At 43.2% G+C, this 24089-nt stretch overlaps 1 protein-coding gene across 1 annotated transcript in view; it reads left to right on the top strand.

Annotated features, from left to right (window-relative positions):
• The window catches only part of bsnb (bassoon (presynaptic cytomatrix protein) b), a 62624-nt gene extending 46302 nt beyond the window's left edge, over positions 1 to 16322 (top strand). The window contains exons 5-13 of the mRNA XM_035661165.1: positions 154 to 6525; positions 8514 to 10608; positions 10982 to 11895; positions 12246 to 12360; positions 12441 to 12587; positions 12795 to 12850; positions 13087 to 13200; positions 13691 to 13902; positions 15204 to 16322. Of these exons, the coding sequence (XP_035517058.1) occupies positions 154 to 6525; positions 8514 to 10608; positions 10982 to 11895; positions 12246 to 12360; positions 12441 to 12587; positions 12795 to 12835 (9684 nt within the window). The 3' untranslated portion in view covers positions 12836 to 12850; positions 13087 to 13200; positions 13691 to 13902; positions 15204 to 16322. The remainder of the gene's footprint in view (positions 1 to 153; positions 6526 to 8513; positions 10609 to 10981; positions 11896 to 12245; positions 12361 to 12440; positions 12588 to 12794; positions 12851 to 13086; positions 13201 to 13690; positions 13903 to 15203) is intronic.
• Positions 16323 to 24089: the final 7767 nt, after the last annotated feature.

The raw sequence follows: 24089 nt of genomic DNA, 5'->3' as shown, positions 1-24089 counted from the left end.
CTCATGAAAATGTCACTGTTGATGAGTTTGATGTAATAGTGGGATACAAGGTGTGCACTGAAGCTTGTAATAGACCATGCCATGATTTAATTTAGGGGAAAAAAATATGCCTTTTTTTGCTTATGATCTCCTTCTCTTTCTCTCTTTTTTCAGGATTACAACAAATCAAGTACACAGAGTTTAAGTGACACTGGATACTCCTCAGATGGGATCTCCAGCTCTCATGGAGAGATTACAGGCCAGATCCACGAAGAAGGAATCAAGCTCAGTGAAAGAGGTGCTTCTATCCCCTCAGAAATCACCAAGCTAGAGAGCTCCATGAAACCTCTTCTAGAGTCAAAGACTGCTGCAGACCAGAAGCACAGGCCACATTCACTGTCTGTAGGACAGGACCGGGACTATAGTCCTGATGACGATGCAGCAAGGGATGAATCAGAGGATGACCTCAGTTGTAAGCTTCGCCATGATTATGTGGAAGACAGTAGTGAAAGTGGCCTCTCTCCATTGCCAGTAAGACAGAAGAAGTCACATAAAGATTTAACAGATGAGGAATTTATGAGGAGACAAATTATGGAGATGAGTGCTGATGAAGAGGAGTTGGAAGAACATGGAAACCAGAAGACTAAAAGGGGACATAAAACCAGTGGAGATTTGAGCAAAGAGAGACGGCGACTCTCTCATCATTCTAATAGTTTTGAGGATGACACCAAGGCATCAGAGGGTGCTTATAAGGCAAATGAAGAGGAAGATGTTGTAATGGCTGGAGGCCTTCGGCGTTTTAAGACCATTGAGCTGAATAACACTAACAGCTACAACCGAGAAATGGAGCTCAGCACTGAGCATGACCTACGAGAACCTGAACTAGAGATGGAGAGTCTGACTGGTTCTCCCGAAGAGCGGTCCAAGGGAGAATATTCATCAACCCTACCTGCTACCACTCCCAGCTACACCTCTGGAACATCCCCCACATCTGTGTCGTCCATGGAGGATGACAGTGACAGCAGCCCTAGTCGTAGGGCAAGACTAGAGGAGGCAAAGCAGCAGAGGAAAGCTCGACATCGATCCCATGGGCCACTGCTTCCCACTATCGAAGACTCATCTGAGGAGGATGAGCTCAGAGAGGAGGAAGAACTACTTAGAGAACAGGAGCAGATGAGAGATCTAGAGCAACAGAGGATCCGAAGTACTGCTCGAAAAACAAAGAGGGATAAAGAGGAGCTACGAGCACAGAGACGCAGGGAAAGATCCAAAACTCCCCCAAGTAATCTCTCTCCCATTGAGGATGCATCACCAACAGAAGAGCTGAGACAGGCTGCAGAGATGGAGGAACTTCATAGATCATCATGTTCTGAATATTCCCCATCTATGGACTCAGAGGCAGAAGGCTTTGAGATGATTGGTGGAAAGCTTTACAAATCAGGAAATGAATATAACCTTCCAACCTTCACATCACTCTACTCCCCCACAGAAAAGACATCAGCAGTGTCACCATCTGATAAAACATTAAAAAGTGCAGAGGAGGTCTATGAGGAGATGATGAAGAAAGCACAGCTCATGCAGAGGCAAGGACAAACAGTAAATCAGCAGAAAGGTGCCCCTCAGCCTGACAGTAAACATCATCTTGAAGCAGGAACTGCCCTAACCCCTGGGTCAAGCCCAACACAAGTTACTGCACCTATGTCCTTCTCCACAACAGGTAGTGATCCAAGAATACCAGGAATTCATGCAGCACAGCATCTATCAAAAGAAACGCAAAATAGGATGATGACACAGAGTGCCAAAATCGAAGGTGTTGTTGGAGTTGCCACAACCAAAGCCCAAGTCAGTCAGACTGCCACAACTCGACAGGCAGGTAGCACAGCGCCTGCTGGTAACAGAACAGGCTCCCAGAGGCCAACACAGGCAACACCTGACCCTGGAGCATCCTCCCTAACCTCCAAAGTCTTCTCCCTTTTCAAAGGTCCTAGCCCCCCGGTCTCCCCCTCTACTTCTCCAGCACAAAGCCCAACACATACGCCGTCCGTCAGACCAACTGGTGGTAGTGGCAGGCAGCTGCCAACTTTGCCTGGTGGTCCTACATCAGCTGCAGCATCCCATGGAGCTCAGGCACCTCAAAGGGCAATTTCGCCACGTCTTGCACGACAACAGTCCTCTCAAGATTCACCAGTGATGGTGATAACACTAGGTTCTGATACAACAAGTCCTGCCAAACCACTTACTGTAAATTCCTCCACTTCCCCTTTGTCATCGCCAACACAGGTCAGTTGTAAAACCTTGTATAGCTCCCAGCCCCCTTCGACAAGTTCCCCAACATCACCACAAATGCATCCGTCACAACAGTCTCCTAAACATTCTTCACAGATGGCTCAAAATGTTGAAAAAGTAAATGTTGGTATTAGCACCGTGACCACAACTGCACATAGCCGCGGATCTGTGGAAAATATATCTCTGTGTAAAATCTCTAATATCCCAGGCTCTTCAATGGTTGTGGGTCAGGGCCAAACACATCCAAGCACTAATGTGGTGGATCTGAGAGCTCCAATGAGGCCGGCTCCAATTATAATGACAGACCAGGGGATGGACCTAACATCCCTTGCCACTGACACAAGAAGATACTCTTTAGGGGCGGAGCAGCCATCTGGTCGACACACAGCAGTGCAACCTCTTATTATGAACCTTAACGCACAAGAGCAACCACACATATCTTTATCAACACCGACCACAGTTAGCATCACAGTTGCAGGTTCTATGTTCATGTCCCAACCCAAGCAACCAGTTGTATATGGAGATCCTTTGCAAAACCGTGTGGATTTGGGGCAGGGTGTTGGATCAGCTGTGTGTTTAACCCAGAGTAAGCCAACAGTTACTGACCCATCTATTCCCAAAATTGATGCCTGCCTGGAGAACCTAGGCATACAACAGCAACAACTGCAGTTACAGCAGCAGAAGCTCCTGCAGCAGCAACAGCTTCTTGAGCAGCAGCTCCAGCAGCACCAACAGCAATCCTCTTTTGCTCGTTACAATTTAGCTAATCAGGTCCAGCCTTTGCTGATGAAAAAAGACCTTGTAGTGAGCCAGACAAGCAGTGCCCAGCCTGTAGTGACTGCTAGTGCCATTCCTAGAGTATCCCCCCTGGCTCCACCATCAGTGTCTGGGGCTCCTACTTCTAATGCTCCTCATGAAATCTATGGTGGAGTTGCCTTAGAGCTAAAAAACAAGCCAACAGTAATGAACTTGTCCACAGGTAAGACCCATGTTATGATGGTGCAACTTGATGAGAGTAACACATCACAGGGAGGCACAGTGACTCAACTGGTAAAGCGAGAAGAACCTCCTCCCACTCCTCAGGTCTTGGATCTCACTGGACAGATCAAACCAGAAAACCAGGTGGCTTGTTGTGATGTTGTTTACAAATTGCCCTTTGCTGGTTCCTGTTCAGGGTCATTCACTCAGAAGCCTACAACAATATCCTCAGATAGTAATCCCACCACTGAAACCTCTCAAGCAGCCCACCCTCCCCATCCACAATACAATGTCAGCCAACAACAACAACAACAACAACAACAACACCAGCCTCAGGCTACACAAGGAGTGACAGAGGAACATAAACCATATCAACCACCCATAGTCCCCTCAGGAAGAATACAGCCCTCAATGTCTGATACTAATCTGCCTTCCATGACTGATGCTGGTCACTATCAGAGTAATGTCCAAGGGGGTCTAGCAGTAGATCTTAGCAGCATGAATCAGGCTTATGATGGTGGATACCTTGGTATGGGAGCACAGTATGGATCTTACACAGACCTGCGTCACCAAGGAGATTTAACAGGCCCTTCGTTACCCCTTCGCAGATATGGCTCCATGTCAAATATCAATTCCGACTATGCCTACAGCTCGCGTGACCTAACAGGATCACAGGACTCCAATCTGGCTCAGTACAGTGCAACCACTGCCAGGGAGATCAGTCGCATGTGTGCAGCTCTTAACTCAGCGGACCAGTTCGGGAGCAGGTATGGAAATAACCCTGAACTGGTACCATATGGGGCTGGAAGAGGTGGACCTTTAGCTAGGCTTAATCTCCAGCAAAGCTTAGCATCTATAAGAGCAAACCTTATCTATGGCCCAGATGGAAGACCAACAGCAAATGGCCAAACCCTAACAAATCTAATAAATGCTAGACAAGCAAGCATACGCGCCTTGTACCCTGCCGCCATGAGAGGAGGTGATGGCATGATATATTCTACCATAAACACTCCCATAGCCTCTACCTTGCCAATTACCACCCAGCCTGCCTCTGTCCTGCGTCCCATGCCTAGAGGAATTTACAGACCATACCCTACAGGTGTAACTGCTGTACCATTGGCTAGCCTTACCAGGTTGCCTCAAGTGACTCCGAGAATGCCTCTGTCTACACAGGGACCATATTCCTACCCTACTCCAAACCAGTATCCTACGTCAGCCGCACCACCAGGAAGTGTGCCTGATGCAAGCAGCTTACACCAGGAAACTCCTGTGTACCTTGGCAAGCCTTTAACAACAGTTGCAGCACAAACAGCTGCAACCATTCCACCAACCCAACCTGTGGCACACTTAGGAGCACAAAATGTACCAGCAACTGGTATGCAGACTGCAGCAGATCTACAGACAGACCACCCTCAACTTACCCCACAGAGTGTTACATCCCTCTCTCAAGCTCAAGGCCAACCTCCAACTGTCCAGCCAGTGCAGGCTCAAATGCAGCCACAGCAGTTACCTACTCAAACTGAACCATTATCTTTAACTCAAACCCAACCTCAAGTTCAACCGATTAGTCAAACTCAACCTTTAGCTCTGCCACAGGGCCAGCCACAAGCAACACCCCATGGTACTGCCCTAGCACCAAGTTCTAAACTTTCTCCTCCCATGGATGCCCAGAAAGGTAAGGAAGATGAGAGACTGAGTCAGCAGCAAGAGCATATGCTGCAGCTGGAGCGAGAGCGTGTTGAACTGGAGAAATTACGCCAGCTGCGCCTACAAGAGGAGCTTGAAAGAGATCGTATGGAGCTTCAACGGCACCGAGAAAAAGAACAACTTCTTGTTCAGCGTGAGATTCAAGAACTGCATACAATCAAACAGCAAGTCATACAGCAACAGCAAGCCGAGCGGGAGACACAGCTCATTATGCAAAGAGAACAACTGGCCCAGCAGAGAATGCAGCTTGAACAAATTCAGTCTCTGCAGCAGCAGCTCCAGCAGCAGTTGGAGGAGCAGAAAAGGCAAAAGACAGCAGCAGTGGAGGCAGCCGCTGCTGTTGCAGCAGCAGAAGCAGCCGCTGCATCAGCAGCAGCGGCAGCAGCAGCAACATCTGCCCAGGGTACAATACAAGGGGTAGTTGTTGGAGGAGGTCCTCCTCAAGGATTCATCATCTGTGACCAGAGTGGTAGAGTTATCCAACAAGATGGACAGAGTGTTCAGTTTTGGCAGGATGGGCAAGTGGTCCAAGCTGTAGTGGCTGCTCGACCTATTCATAGTTCTGCCTCTGAAATGTCTTTGAGAAGCAGTGACAAACAGGCTGATTCCAAGATAATGAAAAAGCAGAATTCCATGCCACGGCTGAGGGATGGCTCAGAGGAGGACTCTGTGAAGAGAATTACAGACAGCTGTGTGCAAACAGATGATGAAGATGGAGAGGACAGATTCATGAACAGGCGCAGGAGAACAAGGCGTATTGCAGATTGCAGTGTGCAGACTGATGAGGAGGACCAGGGAGAATGGGACCAGCAGCCAGTAAGACGCAGGCGATCACGTGTATCTAAGCACTCTGAATCCACTGGTGAGGCTAAATCAGAAGGGTCATCTAAAGTGGCTTCTGCAAGTATAGCTATTCAAACTACAAATGATTCGTCATGCCAAACAGAGCCCGACCAACTAGGCAGGATTTCACCTGCAATCCACATTACCATGGCAGAGACCTCAAAGGTTGACCTACTGCATTATATAGCAGCCCCAGAAAGGACTCACAAAGGAGAGAGTCTGGCCTGCCAGACAGAACCAGAGTCTCAATCTCAGGGTGTGGTGGCCCCTCAGCTGAGTGTCCCTACAACTATCAGTCCGTACTCCACAAGTCTGCATATAGTAGGTGCAAACACATCTGACCAGACCTCTCCAAGACTCCAAGGAGTTGCTAAGTTTGAGAGGAGGAAACCAGACCCCCTGGAAATTGGCTTTCAGCAGCAACCAAATGAGTCTCTATCCCGCCAGCCCCCAAAATCTCCCCAGGTGCTATACTCACCAGTATCTCCATTGTCTCCTCATCGCATGCTGGAGACAACATTTGCCTCCCAGGAGAAGCTTAACAAGGCCCATGTTACACCCCAGCAAAAGGCCTTTACTGCTGAATCACCCCAACGCCACCAGACCCTACCAAGACCCATAAAAAGTGTGCAGCGCTCCATGTCAGATCCCAAACCTCTTAGCCCCACATCAGAGGATCCTGCCAAGAACAGGTTCTCCCCATATCATCAGCAAGCTGTGTCCAACAGTCAGGTACGAAATCATAACTTTTATTTCATATATTTTAGGGGAACATATTTATAAGAAATATCTATTTGTAGAAATATTTTCTTCAAATAAAGCTACAGATCATAAATAAAAGCTAAAACTGGGATCTGTAAAAATCCTCAAATCAGTGATTATGCCATAGGTCCCTCATGGAGATGTGAGTCTTTTGATCAAATACAACATATGCTTCTGCTGCTGATGTACAGTATGTACTCATGTCAAGCTTATTTGCATGGGATAATGTGCTGTGCGTTTTTTTTTTGTAGAAACATTACATGCATTATCTATTTGTAATACATCTGGAGTATATGCAGGATGTCATAAAATTTGTGAGATCTTTTGCACTCAAACTAATGTTTTATTACCGGTGATACCAGTGCCAAACCCCATTAAAATAAGTTAGTTCATTATCCACATTTACAAGAGCCAATTAGCATGTAGATAAACATAAATATATAGGCCTTTCAATTGAAGTAGTGTTGTCAGTTCATTGTCTGAAAGTAAGAAATATGAATTAAAATAAATATATGTGTATGCAGAATATGCTTTGTGTGGACATGGTTGATCACACAGGATCTGGCATAGAGAGGGTGACAGAATGTTCTCATGAGAGCAGCTGGTCATGCCAGAAAAGCTTTTCCCATCATCCTTTTCTGCTGTATCTCCTCCCTCATCTTCCCTCTTTCTACTTTTTTATTTTGTTTTCCTCTCTCTCTCTCTCTCTCTCTCTTCTCTTCTCTTCTCCTCTGTCTCTCTCTCTCTCTTCTCTCTCTGTCTTCTCCTCTCATCTCTCTCTCTTCTCTCTCACAACACACAGACAACACACACACACTCTCTCACTCTCTTTCTGTCATGTAGTCTATATCAGGCAAACCCTTAAGAGTTGCCAGGGGGACATACAATGTGGAGGAATCCTAGTGGTGCCTTGCTGTCTTTCTGATTGTTAGCAGCTGGTCAAAGTAAATTATCATTGCTCTGCACTTAGACCAAAATTAGTCTGAGAAGCAAACGTAGAAATCAGATTTCTGGCTTTTTACACATTTGTACCTCAAATCTTTAGTGTTAGTGTTTTATACATGGTTTTCTTGTGGATACTTAAAAAAATCACCATGGATCTACCCAACACATCTATTTTGTAAGTATTAGACTAGCATAGATGTCTTTTTAAGTTTTGTTTTTATTTGTAATGTTTGACTGTTCTTACCTGCATGCCATATATGCATATTTTGTCAGATACAATGGATATTTGATCAAAGGTGGGAAATCAAAGGGATAATGAAGATATTTATGTAATATATTTGGATGAAATCAAAAGACTCAAGACACAATTGCTTCATTACACTCTGATCATCTCCTGGTGATTTCTAAAAGATTTTATATTTTATTTTTTTTTTATAAAAATACATTCATATTAATTAATTAATCTTACATTTAACTAATTAGATATGAACTGGAAAAGCACAAATGCTACTTGGTCAAACACGTATTGGTACTGGTAGAGATTTATATTTAATGAATTGTAGTTATGAATGTTGCTTGTTTTATATAACAAGTAACATGGTTAAATTGTACCCGTAAGTAGAAGCACTTTATTATTATGTAATGGAGCTGCTTTGTGTTGACTACACTGACTGCCACTACTAAACATTTTACTTAACATTGTTAATCGGGCATAAAATGAAAAATGTCGCTTAGTGTCTTTGGTTTCGGTGAAACAACATTTTAATCAAAATAATGAAATCAAACTATGTTAATTGAACTACTGATGAAGCCAACGCTCCTGTAGTACATAGGTTAATTAACATCATGTAGTCTGACAACATATCAGGCTGCAGCTCTTCACTTAGGTCTAGGGATGAAGAAATGTGCAGATCCTCTGTGAGTACCCAGTGTACAGTAATGAGTCTAATTTACATAAACACATTCTGTTTATAGCTCAGTGTTTGCTGATGTGTCTCTGCCTCTCCTAGCAGATGGCCTCCCTGCAGCAGCAGCAGAACTCTCTGATGAGGAAAGTAAAGAGGACTCTCCCCAGCCCCCCTCCAGAGGAGACTCCGCTCCCCATTGTTACTCCAGCACAAATGTACAGCTCTCCTGGCATGCCCCAGAGGGTCCTACCCAGACCTTCCCAGGGAGTCACCAAGGCTGGCCTGCTGAGTGAATTGAAAGCTGTGGAACAAGAGTCATCAAAGCTCCGCAAACAGCAGGCTGAACTGGAAGAAGAAGAGAAAGAGATTGATGCCAAGCTACGTTACTTGGAGCTAGGCATCACCCAACGTAAGGAGACCATGGTGAAGGAGAGGGAAAGAAGAGAGCTGGCTTACCTGAGATGTATGGGTGACGCTCGGGACTACATGTCAGACAGTGAGCTCAATAACCTTAGGATGGCAGCTGCAACAGGAACCTTTGATGCTAATGGTCTGCTGACAAGGCCCAGCACTGCACCATTGAGTCAATTTACTAATGACCTCAATGCAACCTCCCAGTATCCCTCAACCTCATCCTATATGTCTTATCCATACCCTCAAAGTCAACCATCAACACAACAGCCAGGCTCTGCTTATCAACAGATAGGTTTCCAACCTCCTCAGTACCCTTCATCATCTGCACCCCAGCCAGGAACTTTCCAACCCCATCCCCCACCAGGCCCTGGCTACCAGAACCAGGGAACCTATTCCTCCCGCATGTATGCCCAGTCCTCCTACCAGACAGACCTTGGCATGCAACAGCATGGTCACCAGGGCTTCCATCCGCCTGGTCAATCTATGCCAGGCCAGAGCCTTCCTTACCCCAGCCATAGTTCCTACCAACCTGGTCTCTCCTACCAGCCCCAGGCAGAGATCCTTACAGTCCATCAAAGACCACGACAAACATCTTTGGCAGACCTTGAGCAAAAACTCCCCACGAACTATGAGGTCATTAGCAATCCAGCAGTGTCAGTGGCCACACCAGCTCCAGATGCCAACTTTGGCTCAGTCTACAGCAATGCTTATGGACAATACCGCCCCCCTGAGCCTGGCCTGACTCACTCTGTGGAGAGCCCCACCTCTGCTTACACTTCAGATGGACTGTACACCTCAAACCTGGAGCAGAATATTCCTCGGAACTACGTCATGATTGACGATATCAGTGAGTTGACAAAAGACAACACCAGCCAACCCACTGATGCTCTAGGCCATCCTGTGGGAGGACGGTATCGCAGTGAGAATGGCCCTGCACGTGGGAGTGCCTATGGTAGGCCTGAAGATGAATCTGTGGATGCTTATGGCAGACCTACTGGCACAGCGGGTTACCAGAGTACAGTGGACAGTCGCACCAGCACCACAGTGAGTGGAGGCTCTTCCTATTACTATGATGATTATAAACACACATCACGAAGCAGCTCCAGTAGCCACAAACTCACACCCAAGAATCTCGCCCCAGCAGTAGTCTCCTCTAAACGTAGTAAGCACAGGAAGCAGGGCATGGAGCAGAAGATTTCTAAATTCTCCCCTATCGAGGAAGCACGAGATGTGGAGTCTGACCTTGCCTCTTACACAATGACAACATCAACCGGTGGCAGCTGTACAGTTGTGTCCAGATCCAAGAAGCTTCAGGAGGATGTCACCTATGGAATGAAGAAGAATGCATATGATCAGCAAAAATATTATGGCACCAGTCGTGAGGGTCTTGAGGAGGAGGACCGCATGTACAGCTCTGGTAGGTCCAGGTCTACTGGATATGGTATGGACAAGATTTCCTCCAGAGATGCCACAGGTCACAGAAGTAAATCCTACGAGAGGGATGCTATGGAGCGGTCTCAGAGAAGCAGCCGCAGTGGAAGGCCTCCCATGCGCAGCCAGAACTCAGAAGAGGAGAGCCCACTAAGTCCTGTTGGAAAACCTGTAGGCATGGGAAGAGGCTCTGGCATACCAGACGCCCATGATGTGAGGAACCAGTATGGCTCCAGCCATTCATTGCCAGATGTGCAGGACCATCACAAGAAGGACCTGCCCAGGAGTCATGTCTATAAACCAGATGACCCTTACCTCGTAGATGACATGCACTGTGCTGTTTCTGACAGTGAAGGTAACTGGTGCTGAATTATTTGTGCTGCTTTACGTTCGTTCCTCCCACCTTTAAAGTGTGCTGCAAAGGAACTGCATGCCAAGTGTGGAATTTTGAGAAGAGCGTCATTACTTTGCTTGTCTTTTTTTATGGAATGTTCCGTGTGATGAATTAAGCCAAGAATGCCTGTTTTATATTTCTGTTTTGCATGCATCATTTTTAAGTGTGAGATCTGTTTTTTAAGTTGTATTTTTTCTATTGGGTTCCTCACAAATGCATGGCTCTGGGATGTGGAGCATGTTTTCCTAGTTATTTTGCATGGCTTCAATCTGCATGCTACTCCTCTCACCACATGAAACAACTGACTTATAATGTTTGTTTTGGTTTCAAAAAGCCTATCATTTGGGCCAAGAGGAAACTGATTGGTTTGAGAAGCCTCGGGAGGCACGTTCTGATCGCTCAAGACATCATGGAAGTGGAAGTCACTCATCTACAGGTAGGCGTAGTAAACACACCTACCATGATTATGACGAACCACCAGAGGAATACTGTCCCCAGGATGAGTACAACCAACAACGCCACGCCACCTCCACATCATCACGGGACCACCGTCACCATGGCAACAGCTCTGGGAGACACAGCTCTTCTCGCCACTCCTCAGAGGATCCCAGGTCCTCTCGTTCTTCTAGGACACATCCCAAAGAACCACCTGCCCGCTCTGATGGCAGGGGCTCTTCATCTACACAAAGAAGGAGTGGTCCAGACTCCCGTTCCGCCCAGGCAAGCCCCCGGAACTCGGGCGATTTCTCTCGAGACTCAGCCTCTGGTCATCATCACGGCACTGGAGGACGGAGCCAGAGACCCCAAGGAGATCGCACAGCCTCCAGAAAGCAGGAGCCCAATGCAGCAGGGCCTAAACCACCGCAGCAGCAGCAGCAGCCGCAGCAGCAGCTGCAGCAGCAGCAGCAGCAGCAACCTCCTCCTCAGGGCCATGCTGGGCAGCAGCGGTCAGGTGGTCAGGGCCAGTCTGGGAGACATCCAGGCTCTGAACCACTTGAGGGTACCCAGCAAGCCCAGCAGCAGCCTCACCAGAGTGCACATCATCAGCAGCAGCAGCAGCAACAACAGCAGCAGCAGCAACCGCAGCAGCAACCACAGCAGCACAGCCAGACCCCACAGAGCAGCCAGCCTACAACAGCCACTGCAGGAGCTGGACCAGCACAGCAGCAGCCCAAATCCGGCCAAACCCCACCACAGGGACGCCAGCCAGGAGTAGTGTCTGCAGCAGGGCAGCCGGCCACCACAGCCGTGAGTAGAGCTATAAGCCTGGTTTGACTTTACCAATATTAACTACTATAAATTCCTGAACTGTATGGTATTTTCTGAAAATTTTTGCCTAAAAGCTAGTTATGATGACAGATAATAATTCTAGTCATAATAGCACTGTTGCATCCTCTTAAATCTATAAAACACTATAAAATGTCACAAAAATAAGCAACATTTGTTTGACACTTCTATTGGATAGTGAACATTATATAAATTATATTGTTAATCATATTAATAGAATCACAATTCTACATTCAAATATAGTCTAAAATAATATGTAGTAGCAAAATTAAACGTTGCCCTAACTCCATATTTGTGTGTTGGAATAATAGCAGGCAAAAATGGATGTGACACCTCCAGCAGCAGCCACAGGAATGAAACCTACAACAGGAGTCCCAACACCACCTCAGCCTACCAAAATAGCTACACCCCCTCTAACAGGCATTGGTAAGTCTCACCATAAAATACACAATGACCACAGGCAAAAAGATGGCATATGTGATGGTTATGTTGTTTGTTTTTTGAAGGCTCCAAGGCCCCCCCTGTTGGGATCGGTAGCAAACCCGCAGGTATAGGCAGCGCTGCAGCAGGACAGGCACCTGCTGAAGGGGACAATGTTCTTACCAAAATCTTGCAAGGAGGGGCAGCAGAGCAGGCGGGAAAGCTAGGAGATGGTACAGTCATGAATAAATAAATGTTTAAGAAACTGGAATACAGCTTAACTTTGAGTCTAGCAAAAGTTAAATCGATATCTTTTATCTTATGTTTTATTAATAATTTGTCTATTGATACAACATAAATTAAGATACTGAAATGGCTATTTCACTGCTTGGGTTGGGTTGTTTTCTTATGTTTTCCTCCCTTTCTCATCATTCTTGCAGCTTTATCTGGCCTTGGGAAGAAGTTCACTTCATTTTGGTGAACTAATGAGAGGAGGGTAAGTGATGTTTTTTTTTAATCAAACTTACAGGCATTAGCAAGTCAAAAATGTTTCAGTCAAACTTTGAATTTATAAGTACGGATTGATTTTAGGATGGAAGGCAATAGATGGCAGCCTACTTATCAACAGACATTATGAATTGCTTCCTCGTTACAAATTATGGCTGTTTGGGAAATGATAATGTATGTGCTTATGGCTTCACTTTTTTGAATGAACTGTGCTCTTTTTTTCAGGATATGCCGAGTTGAAATGAGATGGTAGCTTTGAACTTGAAAAACCTATGAAACTGTATTAAATACATTTCAAATAACAGAGGAAATAGAAGAAGATATATCCTGAGTGCATCAGTGAGTAGCTCATTACCTCTTCCTTATCTCTTGAGAAACTGATGATTTTGGACATGTTTAATTTTTGTGGTGGGGCATTGTCTTTATAATAAATACTGTGTCACCAGCTCGACTAAGCAAGTGAAAAGTATGTCATTGTAGAAAACTATTTACAAATGTCAGAATACCTTTTGTCACTTTTGTGGCACTTGCATCATGTAAAACAAAAGCAGTAATGCAGTAACTTGTTAAACCATTGATCACTTTCTGTTTTACCTTGTTAGTTTTAGTTTTATTAAGTACACCAAGACTTAAAGCTGTAAAAACACAGAATCCTGTTACACTTTGATTAATGGATTAAGTGTTGTATCAGCTGGATATTTACATAGATTAGCATAGTGCATGTCTGCATAATGAGAAGACTCAAGTAAAGTGATGACTGATTAAATGCTGTGATTGTACATTTGAACTGATCCACTGTACCTTTCCCTTACCCCAAATTACTGAACAGAGCAGGAATCAAAGGATGCCTTGTCAGCACTGAATTCCCCAGACATGGGCACACGATTAAAGTGAATTAAATAAGGGTGAACGCTTCGTCAGCATGGTGTTACAAGACATGAGCAGAGGACTGAGGAGGCCTGAAAGTAAGTGGATGCCTTGACAGAACTACAGTCCCAGAATGATGATTGTGGAGACGTCTGATGCCTCATTGGACCAATGGTAGGTATCTGAAATCCATTCACATACATCTATGTATGTATGTGTGTGTGTTCATGCATATATGTTTGTGTTGCTGGACTATGGGTTGAATTAAGTTTTGCTGTTGCTTTTACTTTTGTTTGCTTCAGTGATTTATTTAATGGGTTCACTGCTCTGTCCGGTCAGGTAGTTAAGGTCATACTGCAGAGGTAAGAGGCCAAAGCCAAGAACAAGGGAGGTCACACTTAGTATGGTTTACCTTCTGACTCTGCACACTTCCAATAATCTGGGCCAAGCACACTGAGCTATAATTAGCCTGAGAAGGCTAACTGTGGCTTTGCTTTAATGTCACACACGCAGAGACACACAGGGACAAGAGCACATGCGGGCATACAGAATCATGACTCATGGTAAGCATCACTCATTACATGGTAGAATAAGCTAATGAACTAATTCTGCTCAATGGAGCAGAACTACAGAAGCGCAAAATAAAGTAGATTTCAATGCACTTTATTTAGCGGCTGTCACAACACATGGTGTGACTTGCACAGGATGAAGTTGTGGCTCATTTGAATAAAGCTCTATCATTCAGCTGTCTACACTGACACTTGGATTAATATCAGTAGTCGGTCATCTGTGTCTGCGGCCAGTCTCAGGATTCAGTGGGGGAATGTGGAGATAAACCCGACTCAGTGCTTCTTTGAGCAGCAGGCCTGTTCAGCCCAGTGGATTATTGCTGCTATTGGCAGCAGGGCTGTGATTGGCTGAAGTGTCATAGGAAGTAAAGGAAAGTAGGCTGGCAGAGCTGTAATATAAACATTGCAGAATGTTTCAGTCTATTCAAGTGTGCTCTGTAATGGCCACTGCAAAACATGAAGACCTTTTAGAGACCCAGATCATTTGAAAATACAATTTGAAAATTTCAAATGTTACACCTACAAGATGATCTCACTAACAAGCTGGGCTCGCTGCCACTATTTGTGCAAAGACACAGATACCCACACACACACAGATATAGGAGAGGATGAAAGCAATTATCAATTCAAATGTTCTATGCAATGACTCATTTTGAACCTGGAAGTGATTCAGCTTAAAACTGTTTATTATCATCACTGTATTCACAAGAAAACAATACAATTAGGAACTAAAATAGAGAATCAGTCTTTTTTTCCCCTGTCAATTTTATTTCTTTTATTTATATTGGTGTGATCTATGTTGCAGCATTAATTTTGTGCATGCATCTTGTCTGGAGAATTTGATTTTATGCATTAACAATCAATTAATTTTAGCTAACATTCACATATTTACTGTCTTTATTTCAGGAGGACAACAACGGTCAATAATGAGGATGTGGTGAAGCGTAGGAGAGAGGGGGAAGGGGGACTCGATTCCTGTTTCCCCCTCCTCTCCTAGAGAAAGCCTCCTGGGATCTCTGTGACAGTAAAAGGCCCGCTAACTGAGGCACCTGGATATCATGGGAGAAACTCAGTATGTCTCTTTTTTCAAACAGCTCAATAAAGGAAGCCTCACAGCGCCCTCTACGGGGAATTTAATGGAACACCGCTCATGTCTGAGGAGTGGACATCTGGCAAGGATATTTGATTCTACACTGATGTCTTCAGAGCCTTTTCATGCAAATAAAACACAAAATAAGCAAGAAGATGACACATTTTCATAGGTTTTCCTGGTACCAAAGATACCGATCTTAGCCCACAATGACACCACACACCTGGAGTAGACGACGTGTATCACGGCAATGACAACCAACCTGATGACTCCACCACAATCCTTGAATGCTTGGTTTCTCTGATCTCTACAGTACATTCCAGTATAGGGAATTTGACCCTTTCTTTGAATGTGTTTTTATTTCTCCTCTTTTTGTTTCGATGTCTACAGAATGCATTGTGTAAACATGGACATAAGAATGCACGCAGAAATATTTAAAAAACGTAAAAAAAGAATCCCATATCAGTACTTTTTCACCACCTATGAGATGCCACTAGTCATTAGCTGTAGGGTGTTAGGGAAGGGAATTACTACCAGTGTGCCCACAAGTGTGAGATTCAATTCACACAGATGAGAGGACCAAATGAAAGAGTGGCCACGGCTCTTTATTAGCCATCGCAAAGCCATCGTTATAGTCAGCCCCAGAGCCGACTATAATGCTCTGGGACCAACTATACATAGGATAAAGTCCCTTCTGGGATTTTATCCTTTTTATTGATTTGTCTCATCTTTTAATTTCTTTTCATTTTTGCCTGATATTCACTGAATGGAAGAGCCTTATTCAGTACATGTTTTTACTTGTATACCTCACATGTTTTAAAACGTCCATGTAATCATGCATTTCTTTTTACACAACTGTATACTATTGTATGTACATAAAACAAATCAGAGATCTAATTATGTAAATTTGTCATTTGTGTATTTATGGAATCACTCTCCAGTGACTTTTTTTTTGTTCTGTGTTTTTCTTTGGTAAAACTTTATATTTTTCACTTTTGTTTGAATCTGTTTTCTTGCATCAAATAATTTGCTTGTTGATTTTTAAAAGCAATAGCATGCAGAAAATGGTATATAGCACAATCGTATAAATGTTGTTTAAATTAGTGATGGGAAATATCAAACAGTTCTGTCGATAAATAGCCGTAATACAATTTGTCAGAGGGTTTACAACCACAGTACCGTGTCCAAATGTGCATGTTATGTGCAGATGCATAAGAGCATGCAGACAGGTACAACACACTCACACAGAAACACACACTCTCTCTCTCTCTCTGTGTCTATCTATTGCAAACACATATGCACACACACACACACACACACATTACACACATTACACATTACACACTTTGCATCCTAGTTCCACGTCAGAGCCAAGGTTAATTGTGTTCTTCACTGAGTAGACCTGTTAACCTCCTGCTGATTAATGAGGTTACCAATTCACCTACAAGATGATCTCACTAACAAGCTGGGCCCACTGCCTCTATTTGTGCAAAGACACACACACACACAAACACACACACATACAGATATAGAAGAGGATGAAAGCAATTATCAATTCAAATGTTCTATGCAATGACTCATTTTGAACCTGGAAGTGATTCAGCCTAAAACAGTTTATTATCATCACTGTATTCACAAGAAAACAACAAAATTATGAACGAAAATAGTAAAAAAAAAAAAAAAGGTCATGAAAATGTTTTTACTTAGCAACTTGTCTGTATGAATTTGAATATTGAATATTGAACTAGAATTGTTTTTATTTTCGTGGCATGTTTTGACCCCTCACTCCCCACACAGGGGAATTGTTGCCAAAGGGTAAACTGTGTAGACTGTCGGTTTTGAATGTCCACCATCATGTTGCTTTGAAGCATGGGTTTGCTTGGCTTTGTCTGGCTGTTTGTAAGCCCTCATTCAGTTTTTGTGCGTTTTGGCTGACCTGGGCTCCTCAGTGTTTGGCTTGCAGTGACTGTCTGTGCTGCTATAAACCTGTGATACAGATGGTCAGCACTTCTCATTAATACTTGTCAGTGTACATATTGGGTGTCAGTATAACCTGTGGGGTGAATGGAATGCTTCTATCGGATATTTCATTGTTGATTAAACCACTCAGCAGCCAAGCCATTGGAAAGGTGCATGATTAGATCTTATATTCTTGGAAGTTATACCTGAATTCAAAAAGGTAAGGCATGATTTCACCAAGGTTTGCCTAACGAACCTTGACTTTCACAGGCCAATGTGGATAATATTGATGAGTAAAATGTTCAGCCAGTCATTCACAAATCAGGGCATGTCATTTTGAAAGCACAAGCCTGACTGGTAGCACTTGCTGCTCAATGAAGCGCAGAGATATGAAGGTTGCGCAGTGCCTCCAACTGAACAGTGTAAGATCTGTATCAGAACAAGAGATGAAGATGCTATTTGGTCGATATGAGGTGCATGAGACAAAACAGCCTTCAGTGCAGCCGTCCGATTGACAGAAAGGCAGACAGACACACATTCTTACTGTAAATACAAATTCATTCTTCTGTACAGCTTTTGAGTTTTGAGTACGGCTGTCATGTGCATCCCCATGCCGTATTTGCTGCCAACTTTTATGTATAAAAAGAATATTTATTACCACAATAATGAGGACGATGATGAAACTAATGATGATGATTATTCTAATTATTGCATAAGCATAGTGTATGTGGCTGACTTGTATTGACTGTTTACAACAGTGGAACAAAAACTCGTATTCAGAAACATATCCAGTCTGTGTATAGTTTCTATACATATTGTGCTTGTAAAACAAGAAGAAAAAACCTCCACAGCAATTGCAGTGTAGAATGCCTTTGTCAGACTATCAGGAGGTCTTTGATTTGCTTGATGGATGTGATCTGCAAGGCGATGAGGGTAAAGGGAAGCAGCGGGAAAAAATGAAACAAAAAATCTGGAAAATGTCATTCACTGTTGTAAGTGCAATGGGCAAAACGTCAGTCGTGTATCCATTGTGAAACCTTGTGTTCTATTCAGTGTATTCCTGTAAACAGATAGAGTAAATTTTGGTGCATCATGTCAAGTAATGTGATTAATGAAAATATTGACCCTGCAATTTCCAAACAGAGAGAAGAATAAAAAGAAAAGGAATATATTGTGGTTATTGTCTTCAGTCTGTGTATGTGTAATCTTTTTTCTTGCAGCACTGATGGAGACACTTGGTAAGTTGTGTAGTAGCTCTGCTGCAGACAGAGGAGAGATCAAGAATAAGACCTCGAAGGCAACGTGACTGTTCAGATAAGACCAGGCTTTACGCACTGAAGCAGTGATGACTTATCCCAGTGTGGGTGGTAGGGAGGAAGAAACAGCAAGAGGAGAAGTGTTCACCAATGCATAGGGAGAGAATGTGTGTGACTGCATGTGTGTATCAGGAAAAGGAGAGAGAATTTGAATAGTTTGTATTCTTGCTAAGTTATATCTTTGTCTGGTCCTTATAGGTACAGTACAGTGTGATGAGGATATTATTGTTATATCTAGTTATTTCTAGTTTTCTCACACTTTTACCAAGCAGAAGCTGTCCAAGCTGATTCAAATTTCTTAATTGTTTTATCAATATGTTCAGTTTAGTATCATTTATCATCAATAAGCTAAAGTGAATGTTTTTGCTTGAAAAGTGACAAGAGTGGAATTGCTGAGGAGAACAGTGTAAATTGGTCATTCAAGTCATACTGTAAGATATTATTAAGTGGTAAGTCAGTGGCAACTGTACAAAGTGCTTGTTGGCTCTTCTGACATTTGAAACCCCCTTTCAAGCCTCTGCTCAGATCAGAGCAGGGGCTGCACCTCACAATCTATGTTAATTTTTTAAACAGTCACACTAAATGTATGGAGCATAGGTGTATGGAGTTGTAAAAGTATGAAGGGTTTGAATGCTTCTTCACTTATGGCCAGCAGCTCCATGACCCATTGACCTACCACTCATGGACACTGCAGTTCCAGTATTAACTTACCAGAAGACTGAGCCCACAGGTTGTCATGTTCCTTAATTGTGCTTAAATGTGTGGCATAGAGCAGGGCTACTCTACTGTAACAAAGTTGAATTGGCCATCAGGTTACTATGAAACCACAACCCATTCTGCTTCTCCCCTTTCCCACAGAGTCAGGCATCAAGAGTCACATCTGCAGATCTTGGCTGCCCTCATCTGGTTAGGCACAGGACTGGAAGCATGGTTCAAATAGCTAAGTTTTAAATGTATCTTTAAGCAAGAAATACATACTTTCAAAAAAATAAATATTTACTTACAATACAAAAAAGAAAACTCTTGAATGTTCACTCTCACATGTAATATTGAATGTTCACTTTCACATGTAATACTGTTAGTGCAACCTTGTACATGTAGTTAAAGTTGTCAAAATGAGCCACAAAGTAATACAAATTATCAGATTGTTAAAGAACAAAATGGTTCCCATTAAAAAAGTGACCTCTTCCTAGCTGCCTCACTTGTGTTGGAAGGGGGTGGGTGGAAAGGCTCTGGCAAATAATATGAATGCATTCAGGCCGTTTAAAGTCAACAATATATGTATCATCACACTGTCAGAATAGCAAAGCAAGACAATAACTCTAAATAATGTAACCAAGTGGAAGAATGAAAATGCAAAACAGACTGAGACCTGACACTGAACTTAAGTGCTGCGTCCTTGATGCTAATCCAGAATTTAAAGTGGTCAATTATAATTGCATGGTGTACATATTGAAAGACTACACTAAGATGTGAAAGGATTAAACTGAACTTTTACCCAATATTGCTGCTAAAAGAAGGTCGTTGGTTTCTTTAATGAGGTCAATCTCTGAACTATAACTGAGGAGCAAACCAGACTATAATTATTTGTTTGATTCATAAAAGTGTGAAACATCTTTCTCTAAAGCCTAAGATATGAGGCTTAACTGTGAGAAAATGAAGGCAAGAAGAGGACTTCATACAAGATATATTTTTTGATAAAGATGACATAGGTTAACAAAGGTTATAACACAAGGAAAATGTCTCTATGAACTGATATGACCCATCAGTGAGAGGGTTATAAGGCCGTAAGTGCTCAATCTCTGCTCTAACAAGGATTTATTGATGGGCCCTGCAGCAGCCAACTCTACAGCACTGGTGTCCAACTTATTTTCCTTATGGTCCCTCTAATGGAACATATTTAACATCATAATGATATGTAAAACTGCTCATACACTGAGGTAATTTACTCTATTTTACTTAAAGGATCTATTGGCATAAATGGAATATAACCTTCATAGGTGTGTTTTCATTAGTGTATAATCACAAATAAGAATTGTTACAAACGGACAAACCAAACACTTGCTCTAGTGCCTTCTGCGGCCATAGTTTCTCCTACACGCTTGGAAGGCTGAGCTGTATTCACATGGTTGCAAATCTGAAACTTCACCACTAGATTCTACAGAACGGTCCTTCAATAGACATTCCTCTATTTACATTTCTTCTTTCACAGTAGGGGTCAGAGGCTACTCTGAGTCAGCCCTGTCCCATCTCCCACTGCAGAGCAGGTGAATTCTTGTATACTGCAGGCTGATTAATGGTTTGTCATTACTGTCGTCCATCCTAGGTCACTCACCTACACGTCGTCTTGTTATAGGCATAAATGTAAGTCATTAAACTATAATTGGGACGCTTGTATTCATCCATTTCCTGAAAGCAATGACGGGAACCTCAGCCTCTGAAAATTAACCAGTTATTCACATTGTCGATGACCTCAGAGGAACATTTTGTGACTCATCCTCAAGTGGTGGGAAGTGTGACATATAGAGGGAGAGGAAGTGAGAAAACGGAGAGTGACGAGAAGCAAGGACCGATCATCCAACAAATTAAATATTTGTCATTACAACAAAAGTGCACATATATTTGAGCCAATTTCTTAGAATTAAGCTGATTCATTATGTTGTGAGCACATGATGTGATTATTTTATGATGCAACTGCGACATTTCTAAGAGACACTTAGCTCTATTGTGAAAATCCATATTATCCTACTTATTCCAAGGACATAACAGACAAAAGTAATCTAAAAGCAAGTCAAGTGATTGAGGAGCCTTTTAACATGTCTTTGATGTGTTGTAACCACGCCACAAGAGGCCAGCAGAGAGCAGACCCACATCTCTGTCAGCCCTAAATATGTCGAGATCCATCAGGCTGCCGAGCAAAATGACAAATGAATGGGGAGAGAGAACTGGCTGCTCAGGTTTTCCTCCCTAACCTGTCACTCACAGTCTTAATCTGCTTGCCTGCGAATCCTACAGACTGCATAATCAATACAGAACCCTTTAATAATGAAACAATCCTTTTCCAGGCCTTTATGCTTTCTAAAGGGTTTGTGAACCATTGATTGCTGTCTCACATGAAAAAGAGATCAATAACCTTAAATTACTGTCATGTCTCGAAAAAAGAAAAATAAACTGAGTCACTGGGCGTCAGTGGAGAATCTGGTGCTTTTGTGCTACTTTGATCCAATATTTTCTTCTGGGTTTTATATTAGAATACAATTTATGACAGTTGTTAATTTTAATTATTGCTTATCATTAAACAAACACAGGAGAGTGACATTTTAATCCCTTTTTATTATGGACGTTTTATTTTATTTTATTATTTCATTTTTTACCCCATTTTTGTTTTTTATTTCATGATGGCATTTTCCAAATAATTTCAAGTCACTTCTTTTTTTAATTTCATATTGTCGGTTTACTGACAATGGCGTTTTCACTGCCATCTCACCATTCAGCTAATCAGCTGCCTCTCTTTAGCAAGCGCTCAGGGGCGGCTGGCCCATAGTGGCCGATAGTGCACCGCCCTCCTTCAGCCATACGAAAAAAGAGAGAAAAAAGAGTTTATTTTGCCGGTCTAAGTTTTAATCATAGACTGTATATAAAGGTCTTAATATAATTGTCCAATAGACTCATAGACTTACATGTTGAGATTCTTTTTTTCAAATTTTGTACCCTACAATTCATTTCTATAGGCTCCGGGAGGGCTTGCCCCAACGTGGTTTCGTCATACGCACTGATGTGTGCTCGGACGATACTTGCGCGCACTGCAACTCCATCATTTCATTGAGGGAATTACCGTTCAGTCGTCGAAGCAATATTGATAAATTGGCTATTAAAGAATTCGGACCACCCAGACCAAATTTAAATATCAAGCAGGTGTCAACAAAAGTGGGGAAAACATACAGTTGCGGATTTTCCCAGAGCTGGTACAAGCGGAAAACATGGCTAGCAGGGTGTGAAGTGGCTAACGCTCCGTTCTGCTACCCCTGTGCCCTAATTCACCCTGCAGACACCGCCTGGACAAAGACAGGTGTCACTGATATGCACCATCTCTCGGAAAAGGTGAAGAAACATGAAGCATCGAAGATGCATATGGACAGCTGCCTAAAACTTTCGGCCTTTGGGAGAGTAAACATTGCAACACAGTTGGATGAGAGCTACAGGTTAGCTGTGCGTCGTCACAACGATGAGGTGAGCAAGAACCGGCATATCCTAGGCCGCCTTATTGACTGTGAAATTCTGTGGCGTGTTTGAGTTAGCTTTGTGATGCGGTCCAGCAACCCTGGGATTTTTCGTCGCTGGACGAGGTGTTTGAGGAGCACCTGAGAACGGCCACAGCCTTTAAGGGCACGTCAAAGACGCTGCAGAATGAGCTGCTGGATTGCATGGCATCTGTCATTGGCTAGATTCGTGGCAATCCAAGCAGATGAAACCACAGACGTCTCTACACAGACTCAGTTGGTGCTTGTGCTGAGATACATGGACGGAAAACATGCTGTGCAAGAACGGTTCTTTGAATTTGTCCCCATCTTGTCAACAACGGCCGGCTCCATTGCCGAAGCAATTTTGGAGAGACTGAACAGCGTTTTCACTGATGATGACAAGTGTAAACTCATTGCGCAAGCTTATGATGGTGCCAGTGTGATGAGAGGAGAGAGGGCTGGTGTGCAGCAAAAGGTACGCGAAGAGTACAAAAATTACATTACAATTGTATTATGCACACCAGCTGAATTTAATCATGCAGCAGGCCACTTCGCACATCCCAGCAGAGTTTTTTTCTCTGACTTGGGTGGGATTTCCAGTTTTTTTACCCGGTCACCCAAACGCACGGTCCTTCTCGACCAGATTGTTGCACGAAGGCTGCCTAGAGCATCATCCACAAGATGGAACTTCAACAGCAGGATCGTGAGTACTGTCTATGAGAACCTGGGCGACCTCATAGAGTGCTTTGAGACCATCAGGTCAGACAGCTCATTTGACAGCACCACCGTGAGGGAGGCATCTGGCTTCCTGAGGATGCTGCAGGANNTTTCATCAAATCATGCCTCATGTTGACATGATGTACCAACTGCTGCAGAAGAGGGACATTGACATGGTGTTCATCAAACGTGCCCTGCAGAACTTCACCAGCAGTGTTCAGGCCATCAGGTAAGATAATACAATATAGTAATTATAATAATAATTATGCACATGTTCATTACTAAATGTCTGCATGTTGTGATGGCAATAATGTATAGAAACTCAAAAGTAATGAACCAATTTAATCATCATCTGCATTTGTGTGCATAAGTAAGTTAAGCACATCCAGAAATAGTGATATTTTTTTTCAGCCATTTCCAGAAAGTTATGCAAAACAGACAGTTTTTATTACTTACTAGTATTACTGTT

The sequence above is a fragment of the Morone saxatilis genome, unplaced genomic scaffold (genome assembly GCF_004916995.1).
Source record: "Morone saxatilis isolate NCDOM2014 unplaced genomic scaffold, NCSU_SB_2.0 Contig18, whole genome shotgun sequence".
NCBI lineage: Eukaryota > Metazoa > Chordata > Actinopteri > Moronidae > Morone > Morone saxatilis.
Note: the sequence above shows the minus strand (reverse complement) of the source record. Positions and strands in the feature narration are given on the sequence as shown.